At 41.4% G+C, this 11,104-nt stretch overlaps 1 protein-coding gene across 1 annotated transcript in view; it reads left to right on the top strand.

The window, feature by feature from the left end:
- Window positions 1-11,104, top strand: part of LOC101847669 — a 15,166-nt gene extending 4,062 nt beyond the window's left edge. The window contains exons 2-3 of the mRNA XM_005102219.2: window positions 6,632-6,837; window positions 10,253-11,104. Of these exons, the coding sequence (XP_005102276.1) occupies window positions 6,632-6,837; window positions 10,253-10,318 (272 nt within the window). The 3' untranslated portion in view covers window positions 10,319-11,104. The remainder of the gene's footprint in view (window positions 1-6,631; window positions 6,838-10,252) is intronic.

The raw sequence follows: 11,104 nt of genomic DNA, 5'->3' as shown, positions 1-11,104 counted from the left end.
AAAGGGTGTGATTTCAGAGTGTTCGGAGAAATAGTGCCCAGCTTTATTTTCCCGAACGTTCGGAGAAATAGTGCCGGCCTTTTATAAATTCAAAAAGTTCTGTGCTCAGTGAAGATAAAGCTACAAAATGCACCTATTTGCAAACATTTTCTGGCAAAAAAAGGATTTTCGTGGTCATTGCTACATTCACTCACCCACCTCTCCTCTTTTAAAAACTCAAATACACTCACTCATTCACTCAGGTCACTCACTGGATTTTGAATCGACGACAATTTCTCAACACTTTTTTTTGGTCTGCTCTGTCTCAGAGGCTCGTTCTCTTATTTTTGGGCTCTCCTGTACAATGTTTTGACCCTACCAACGATTAGGAGGCCGACTTCTGGTTGTAATCTAAGGAAGTGGCTATTCTCACCCGGGGCCGGGGTGAGAATAAAATTACGATCTACCTCTTACCTCTCACCCCGGGTGAGACTTGCCAGCGTAGGCTATTCTCACCCGGTGTGAAACAAGACCTGTTTTTCCTCATTTTGGAATGGAAGTGGCTATTCTCACCCGGGGTGAGAATAGAAATACGATCGACCTCTCACCCCGGGTGAGACTTGCAACCGTAGGCTATTCTCATTCTCACCCGTTGTGAAACAAGACCTGTTTTGCCCGGAAGTTCTCGCACTACTCCTCTCTCTCTTTCTCTCTCTCCACTGCCCACAGACAAAATTGCACGCTGTTAGGCTAACACTAACAGTAGTAATAGATCTAGAACATTTGTTCTCAGCACAGAATTCTATAATTCTGTATCACAGTGTGAAACAAGACCTGTTTTTTCTAAGGCCACCTCTATTCCCCGGGTGAGAATAGCGCAGGCGAGTCTTTTGGCTATTCTCACCCGGTGGGCGTTTACCGTATAGCCTAGGCAAACCAGTGAAGCGTCCACCCTGAAACACAGAATTCTACACTGTGATAACAGAATTATAGAATTTTGTTCTGTGAACAAACGTTTCTAGATCTATTACTACTGTTAGTGTTAGCCTAAAAGCGTGAAATTTTGTCTGTGGGCAGTGGAGAGAGAGAGGAGTAGCACGAGAACTTCTGGGCAAAACAAAATGGCGACCCGCGTAGTTCGGCTCGATTCGGAAAGTTAAATAGCCTTAGCATCTTTGCAGACAACCAAATTAATTTAGTTTTCTTGTTTAAAATCATTTTTTAACTTTGTTTTGGTCAGTTTGATCGTCCACACCGATAGACAGTATTCAGAGAGAGAGAGAGAGAGAGGGGGGGGGGGGAGTAGATCTTGCAAGAACTTCCGGGCAAGTTTTTAGTTTTAGTAAAGAGTTTTACGGCACTTGCAACACAATAAGGTCATAGAAGTGCCGAAGATTAGAGGTGTTACAAGAGAGGAACAAACACAAAATAGAAGGAGGAGAGATCAGGACGATAGACGTTTGATAGGAAAGAAGAAGCAAACCACACCAGAGCACCCGCCAACCACCCACTTCCGGGCAAAAGAAAATGGCGACCCGCGTAGTTCGGCTCGATTCGAACAGTGAAATAGCCATAGCATCTTTGAAGACGATCAAATTAGCTTACTTTTATGCTATAACGTAATTTTTTCTTGGCTTTTATCAATTTGATCATCCACACCGATAGACAGTATTCCAGAATGAGGAAAAACAGGTCTTGTTTCACACCGGGTGAGAGGTGGATCGTATTTCTATTCTCACCCCGGGTGAGAACAGCCACTTCCTTTTCCTAATTTCGGAATACTTTCTATCGATGTGGATGATCAAATGGATAAAGGCAAAGAAAAGAATACGTTATAGCACAAAAGTTTAAGCTAATTTTATCGACTACAAAGATGCTATGGCTATTTCACTTTTCGAATCTAGCCGAACTACGGGGGTCGCCATTTTGTTTTGCCCGGTAGTTCTCGCAAGTTCTACTCCTCCCCTCTTCTCTCTCTCTATCTCTTTCTGAATACTGTCTATCGGTGTGGACGATAAAATTGACTAAAACAAAGTTAAAAAATGGTGTTAAAACACACAAAAGTAAATTAATTTGGTCGTCTACAAAGATGCTACGGCTATTTAACTTTTCGAATCGAGCAGAACTACGCGAGTCGCCATTTTGTTTTGCCCGGAAGTTCTCGCGCTACTCTTCTCTCTCTCTCTCTCTCTCTCTCCACTGCCCACAGACAAAATTGTACACTTTTAGTAGGCTAACAGTAGTAATGGAACGTTTGTTCACGGCACAGAATTCTACAATTTTTCTGTTATCACAGTGTAGAATTCTGTGGTTTAGGGTGAACGCAAAATTTGTTGGCCTAGATCTAGGCTATAGCGGTGAACGCGCACCGGGTGAGAATAGCCAAAAGACTAGCCTGCACTATTCTCACCCGGGGTGAGAATACAGGTGGCCTTTTGGAATACTGTCTATCGGTGTGGATGATCAAATTGATAAAAGCCAAGAAAAAAATACGTTATAGCACAAAATTTAAGTAAGCTAATTTGATCGTCTTCAAAGATGCTATGGCTATTTCACTTTTCGAATCGAGCGGAACTACGCGGGTCGCCATTTTGTTTTGCCCGGAAGTTCTCGCAAGATCTACTCCTCCCCTCTCTCTCTCTCTCTCTCTCTGTCTCTTTCTGAATACTGTCTATCGGTGTAGACGATCAAATTGACCAAAACAAAGTTAAAAAACAAAATTAAATTAATTTGGTTGTCAACAAAGATGCTACGGCTGTTTAACTTTCCGAATCGAGCCGAACTACGCGGGTCGCCATTTTGTTTTGCCCGGAAGTTCTCGCGCTACTCCTCTCTCTCTTTCTCTCTCTCCACTGCCCACAGACAAAATTTCACGCTTTTAGGCTAACACTAACAGTAGTAATAGATCTAGAACGTTTGTTCACAGCACAGAATTCTATAATTCTGTTATCACAGTGTAGAATTCTGTGGTTCAGTGGTTGGCCTAGGCTATAAAGGTGAACGCCCACCCGGGGTGAGAAGAGAGGTGGCCGTAATCTGTCTAAGCGACTAAACTTGGAGTTCTGAACTGCCCGGTTACCGTTTACGTGACACTGAGACTACGTGCCTGGTTACTGGTTTCCGTGTATGTAGACACTCCGGCCCACAGGCCTGCGTGTTCAGTCTTATTAGCTCCTCTACCGATTTGATGCCAGCTGCCTTTATGATAATGATGGTGTCCCCCCATTAAAAAAAAAAAAAACACGTCTAGATCTAGAGTGGTGTCTCCCGTTCGCGTGCACTTCTCGATCTTTGGACCTATTTTCCGCCATTTCTAGCAACGGAAGTTTTCGTTTTTAGCTCTCCGTTTTAGCTATTCCATTCAAGAAAATATTGACCTATAAAATGCTCTTTCTCATAGTTGCCACATTTCTTAAAACGCTGTCTGCCCAACAGTTTTTCCAACCTTGGGTGTTCTCTTTACTGTGCGTGCATGTCTTCTCTGTGCGTGCATCCTAATTTACAAGTTGAAAGCCAACAGAAGAGAAACCTGGTAACATTTGTGCATTAAATGACCACACAAGAAGACAAGTCACTTTAGAAGAAAAGCAAGGCAACTTTAATTCTAGAATCTAAATTAGTTTAATTTATGGGGAGCAAATACTTAGTGGAACAAATCAAACAGCAATTTTCACAACTAAATTTCACTCTTTCCTACTCTTCATCATCACTCATTCCTCTGATCTTTCCAACTTTCACACAGTCCACATGCCACCATCCATGACATTCATCACACTGCAACCATCTTTCATGTATACTGATACTTATTCTTACATCCACAACAAGACTGCTCTTCCTCCACATTCTCTCCATCTGAAGACTCATCCACTTCCATGTCATCATACACATCTAGCATTATAATAAGCATTGCGACCTCCTCAGGTTAAAAGGCGCTGCACATAATAATCACAAAATTTGAGTCTACTTTTGGCTTAAAATTATTCATTTTGCACATGCAGAGAAAACTCAATTTTTTTCAGTCTTCACAGCGCGTGCACACACACACACACGATCCAGAAACCCGCACTACAACTTGGCATAGAACTCGATAAGAGGTCACGTGAAACGCTCCAGGAAGGTGTAGTCTCATTTTTTTTAGCTCTAGGGGGCTCTCTCTTTCCCTCCTGTAAACTTGGGCATGTGATATTTGCTAGCACTTCCCTCTGTTCTCTCCCCCCCCCCCCCCTTTCTCTCTCTGTCTCTGTCTCTCTCTCTCTCTCTCTCTCTCTCTCTCTCTCTCTCTCTCTCTCTCTCTCTCTCTCTCTCTCTCTCTCTCTCTCTCTCTCTCTCTCTCTCTCTCTCTCTCTCTCTCTCTCTCTCTACTTTTCTGTTTAGGCCTGGTTAGAGTTAAATAATATTGATACTCAACCCAGGGGTAAACCAACTGGATGACTAGTTATTTTTATTTTATCAACAACCTCCAAAATTTGCTTGTACGAATAACTGTCTGGTTATTGGTACAATTGTACTAATAACTAGTTAGAGTTGTGCACACTATTGTACCAATAACCGCAGCCTAATACTTTAATAAGGTAGTGTCTACGCTCTCTAACGTTAGAGAAAGTATAATACAAGTTGTCTACGTTCTCTGTTAGTAGAGAACCTAAAAATAGCTTGCTCGCTCTATCTAACATGGAAACGGGTCGACATTACTGCTTCCACAGTTCGTACACTTTATTTTCACAAGCTTTATTAAGTTTACTTTCGCGAAATTAAAATGCTCGCGAAAGTAAAGCTGTCTACAGTACCGCATCTTGCCTTTACAGCGACGTTAAACCACTAACAAGCAACCAACACCTTCTATCATTCCACCGAGATGACACCACACACACACACACACACACACACACACACACACACACACACACCCTCATAATAATATGTTGTAGGCCTACACTTTTCACCCAAGGAAGGTGCACTCTGATGCGCACCCCCCCCCCCCCCCCCCCCCTAAATCTTTGAATAAGTCACTGAAGATTAGGCTGTCTGTAATTAATAGTATTTTTAGAAGATAGCTTGCAGTTTACATGCAATTTCGTATTCCCACCACAAAGCCAAGGTAGGCCTATGTGATACAACGTGAGATAAATGATACCAATTTCACATGTGTGGAAAAACATTGCCGATTTGGTGTGTGGTGTGACATCACTGTCATGAAATTAAATCACGTGGGTCAAGGTCAAGTCAGTCATATCAATGCCAGGTCTACGACATGTCTATCTAGTGCGTAAAATGACTCAATTCAATCATAATGAGTGGACTGGCGGACCTATTTGATGTAGATCTATCGACACAACATAATGTAAACCAAATTGAAAAAGAAAAATTGAAAATTAGCCTAGCCTTTTATCCGGAAGTTGAAATAGGGCCCTACAGGCTTAATATTGTTACTTTTTTTATTCGTTGGAGAACGTAGACACTTCCCTAGGGATTTATTTTTGGCCACACCTATATTCTCACGCCTAGTGAGAATAGCTCATGACCCGCTATTCTTACCCCCATCCCGGTGTGAGTGTGAGGTGAGCCTTATTAATGTTCTTAAAACTAGGCTAGATCTAGATCTATAATTGTGAGGACCCGTAGATTATTATAGTGGGACACAGAATTAAGATGAACATGGAAAACAAAATCATGGATAGCTCTTGTACTGTTTGCCACTCCCCAACTGATAGGTTAAGGTGTTCGCCTCTCATTCAAAGGTCCTAGGCTTTGAATTAGGGTAGCGATGAAAACATTTTCTTGTCTAAAATTGTCTCTTTTCACCTCCTTTCCCCGCTGTGTAGCAATGTTCTGTCGTTTGCTTTTTTCTCCACTTTCTGCCCCCACCCCTTCACCTCCTTTGCCCCCTCCTCAGAGCTTCTGACTCTGCAACATTTCTACCGCTACTCTGACTCTTTGGCTCTTTCTTACCGCTGTATTTCAGCCACAAACCTGATCTTTTGATAGTAGTGGTAGGAAAGATCTACACCTTGCCTTCTCGGATAAGTGCAACAAATATCGAAGGTCCTGTGTATGCAAGATGCGCACGTTAAAGATCCCTTGGTGGTCTAAAATAGATTTAAGAGTAGGCTTCGGTCACTACCCGGGGGAAAATGCAAAATTTCCCACTAACTGAAAATGTTTAAGTGTCCGGCGCAGTCGTGACCTCTATGCAGTTGCGAGCGCTGTAAAACACTTGCCAAATAAAATAAAATTGTTCATTATATATCAGTTTTGACCCGAATTATGGATGTGAAAGTTATGGCGTCTTAGAAAGTACAATGAGAAGCTCAGAAAAGGAAATCTGATATGTGTGCAAACTGTCAGGCAGCTGATGGGAAGTTAAGCTGTTTTGACATGCAGGTGAAGACTTGTGGAGAGAAGAATACATGATGCCCTGGGGATTTTACTTTACAGCCCTTTTTAATAGATGTTTAGGCTTTTGCAACTATATAATGATGCCAATGATTTTCTTTTAGACGGACTTTTTTCATAAATAGGTGAGATTCATGTAGCCCCCCAGCAGGTGAAGGTGTGTCTCTCTGAGGTAGGCCTTTGCTCTTTGCAGATATGTAAGTCACAACATTGTTATAATTAGTCTATATACCAATATCCATATTCTTCCTTCTCCCAGGTCTTCAGCATGTGAGAGCCATGGGAGGCCATGGTGTCCCAGCCCACTGGAAGCCACAGAGACAAGTGTGTGAGGAACAAAGAAACCACATGAACTTCATGCCTGTGCCCGAGGGATCCTGGCAGGAGAACTACAACAAGAGGAACTCCACGTGGAACCTCTTTTTGGCCACTGGTCTGGTGTCTCTGATTGGAACATTCACTGTGGTAAGCACCATCATTTTTCAGCCTAGTGTATTCCCACCCAGGTTAAGATTATAATTACAGAGATCTTTTTTAAGCGCCTTTTCAATGGAAATGGTTACCTAGAGGTTTGATTCTCACATTTCATTAGGGCAAAGTCTTGTTGTGATTGTGATAGTGCACCCATGGTCAGCGGATAACAAGGGTATTTTTTAAAGTTTCTGAGTGTAATTCGTTTCATTTGTGCTCTGGGAAAGTTGTCCCTTTGGATAGGTGTTGGGCCAAGTCTGTCAGCACAGTTCATGCTCTGGCAGAGGGCTTCCTTTGCAGAGCATTCACAGTTAAAGAAAAGGGAAGTTAAAAGCCCTTACTAATTCAAGCAAGTTGCAAATTAGGTCTTTGCAAGATATATATTTTCATACATGGAGAGTAAAGGCTAGTTTATTAATTTCTGTGTGTGTTTTGGGGGTAGCAGATTCCATGGGGACAAGTATTTAAACACTTAAATTGACTTTTGACTTCTCCCAGCAAACAAAAGTACAGTTGGACCTCATTGCACCTCCAGCCTTGTGTATCGCCAGGTTTTGCAAATGTATGAAAAGAATTTCCGATATGAACATTGTATTTGCCTCTTTACACAGCCATCTGCTAACTGTCTCAGTCGTACGGTCTTTGTTAAACAACTGTAAATTTACCCTGTTGTACTGCCAACGAACTGGCCGCCAGAAGTACACCGGATACACTTGGCTACACATGGCGTACGGCACATGCACTCGGTGGTTACTTGAGATTCTTTCACTCTCGCCGAGCTTGGCCTATATCTAACGCTTTTTTTTTAAACCCATTTTTGCTCCGTCTTCGCCCATCCACTTCCTCCCCTTGTCTTTTAGATTTCGGGCAATATGAATAGATCTATAAGTCACATTATAGTGATGTAGTGTGTCACAAGCAAACACAATACAATGTGTAATGTAGAAAACTGTATAATTAAAATAAAACATAACTTTGTAATTCAGCATCAAATTTCGCTCCCCGCGTGAACATCTAAAATTGATGCGCTGATTATGACAATGCAGTTATTTTTAGGCCTTGGTCAATATTTTTCAAAAAATGGAATTAAATTTTCAAGTTGCCTGGAGAAAATGTAAAGGAACCTTGCCACCTCGACCCACCGGCAATATATGTCTGACGTCGCCAAATATAGTAGTCTCCACCTAAGGTCCCTCCAGTTACGGTTGGCCTAAGATCCCGCTGTTTTTTGAAAAACAGAATTTTTAGTATATATATAAAATCATCTTTCAGATCCGGCTCTGAAGGAGCTACGTTCGGCTAAGATCTCGCTTTCCAGGTCATAATATAGTTATTTTTTCTTTATTTAAGGGAAAAAAAAACAATAAAAAACCTGGGCGCTCTCAGCAAGTAGCGAAAATGTCGCATCAGTGATCATTCACTCCCGTGAATGCGATCACATCTCTGTTGTAAATCTCGATATAAATGGTTACAATGTTTGCCCTAGACGGGATCGCACCAAGGTGGGAACTCGTCGGTGCTTTGCTTTCCCTGATCGCCTGATCTTACATCACACAATAGGTGAGGAGGGCCTACAAGCAAGCATCAGACTGCATTCTATCAAACTGTGAACTCTTGGACGCTTACGTTTTCTCTACGTTGCCTTTCGTCTTTCAGTTTCGCTCTCGAACTTACTTGACAGGCTGGCGCCCATACTCGTAAACTGTCCGATCCCCTTTGCGTAATGTGGTCATCTGTTGGCAGTGAACCCGCCTTGCATTTTTTTTTTTTTTAAATTAGTCAGTTTGGTCACAGCAGCACAGCGATTTATGGTGCTTCATGACATGGGCGGGGAACTCAATTAGAGATGGAAAACAATAAATTTTAGGTGGGGGAGTGGAGGAGATTGTTTGAAGCCTGCAGGTTCCCACTTAACACAATTTTTTTTTAACCCCCCCAAACTAAAAAGGAAAAATTGACTTCTGAAAAGAACTTTTAGTGCCCAGGAGTCACGTATTACGTCAGTTCATTTTAAAGTAAGGGAAGATCATTGTACAGATTTTTGGGGATGACCATGAGTTGCTATGGATTCTTTCCGACGGGCCATTCATGTAAGTTCCCGATGCGCCTAAGATCCCGCATTTTCCTAGCTCCCGAGCACCGGGATTTGAGGCGGAAACTACTGTATCAGCCTAATAACATGCAGGCTTTGGTATATTGAAGGGAGGTAACTCATTACTTCATCTAATGATTGGTAAACAAGTTCCTTTGACGTTGGGCTGTTTGGTGCTACATGTATATTTAACAGGACATGAATATCTTTTTGACCGCCAACTCCATGCTCGTCACAAGGTAGGCGGTATAAAACGGAGATAGACTGCGCTATATGTTTTTCCGATGAACATGAGAGTACTGTGGTCTTTCCTCCATTTGCGTTAGTGGTTGGAGGACACCACTGGCAGGTCCTACCTATTTTCTTTCCCACTGTGATTTATGTCTGTCTGTCTTGCTTTTTCCTTGGGCCGAATGGCCATAATTACGTTGTTGTATCTCTCATTGTTCCAACAAGAGCACCATTTGAGTTACAACATGGGTGTTAGTGTTTAAAAAATGGCTGATGTGTGTCAGAGGCTGTCATGTTCTGTCCCAAACCCCCAAAACTTTGTTTGAAGTATTAAGTATTAGAATCAGATGGACAGTGACCTTGATGATTTTTTTGTATTTGGGGTCTCACATGTTAGTGATAAATTGTTTAGTGATGATGGTGAATATGTATCAGTGTGTCAGTATGGGGAAAGATTTTAGGTTTAGGTCAGGGGCTGGTGAAGGGTTTAATTGAGTGTAAATTTATGGCTTTGTATACATGACCATGAGACTGGTTGAGGAATGAACCACCTACAGTTTAGAGTCACAAACGGTGCTTCGTTGAAAGATGTTCCAAGCTCTTGCCAAAGCTTTCTTTCCTTTTGGTTCGATTATGTTTTATGAAATTCCTTGATTTGGGCAATAGTGAGACTGGGTTGTAACAAGATTTTATGCAACTCCATAAAAGTTTTCAAGAAATTCTTAACCTTGATTTTGCAAAGCATCAAATTATGGGAAAGTACAGGGGGGCAATTGGGGCATGCCCCAATGAAACACACACATGCTCCAAATTCTTTTTTTCTTGGTGTGGGATATTCCCTCATGAGGAATAAGGAATTTTGAGTGCAAAATGACAGTAAAAGTTTAAAGCCACACAAAGCAATGATTGTCCTAGAATGTTAGTTGTGGAATCATACCCCTGTTCTCCAAAAAAATAGGAACAAAATAAGGGAAAGTGGAAATATGGACTCTTTATGAAAGTGTTTAATTGGTTACATTTAGTTGTATATTATTTATTGTTATTTTGTTTCATGCCACTAACACTTGTTTTTAATTCTATTCCCAGCTGTGGAAAAGCGGATGTATATACTTCCATTCATCACCACCCATGGTGAACAGCAAGGCCAAATAGACATTACCAACAGTTGTAGTTTAGAAAGTTGACCATTGATTCTTTGGGTTTCTTTTCTGCCATCTCACCAAATTGATAGGATACTCTCTGCCTCTACTTTCAGCTATGGAAGACTGGATGTATAAAACTGCACACGCCACCCCCTATGTGCAACTGTAAGGGCAATTAGTTTTTTGTTGAAAAGTTGACTTTGGTTTCGTTTGCATTCTTCATTTGCATTTTTCCTGCAATTTTTCGGAAGTTGTTAAGGTTAAGCTGCTCAGTTGATGAAGCAGTGGATCACTGGACTCGATGAGCCATGAATTTTTGGTGTGTTGTCAGTTGACTTAAGTAAATTCCAGCGTAACCATGTTCAACCAAGATGGCAATTGTCTGCAGTTGCTTCAGACATTCAACATCAGTTAATTGCTGACCTTAGATGTCTGCTTGACACAAGGGTTTTGTGATATGTGGTGATGTACAGAGTGATTGTGTCAGAATGATGAAAGTTTTGGGGAATGGTTAACAAGTCCCGAGTATGGCGAATGCACATCTTCGTATATATCATAGTCATTATTATTACTACTAAATTAGTAAATGAAATTACTCCCATGAATTGCTGAAAAGTTTGCTTTCACCAGTGTGAAAAGTTGTTTTTAGTTCAATATTCAATGTTTGGCATGCAATTAAATTTAGTACATTCTGAAATGGGTGCAGCGTACTACTTTAAGTACATGAGATGGTAGGTGTATGTGAATGTGAGCCATGTAATTTAAAACGTTGACGTAATAAACATTTTTACTGGAA

This window comes from Aplysia californica, unplaced genomic scaffold (genome assembly GCF_000002075.1).
Source record: "Aplysia californica isolate F4 #8 unplaced genomic scaffold, AplCal3.0 scaffold00317, whole genome shotgun sequence".
In the NCBI taxonomy this organism is placed as follows: Eukaryota; Metazoa; Mollusca; class Gastropoda; order Aplysiida; family Aplysiidae; genus Aplysia; species Aplysia californica.
Note: the sequence above shows the minus strand (reverse complement) of the source record. Positions and strands in the feature narration are given on the sequence as shown.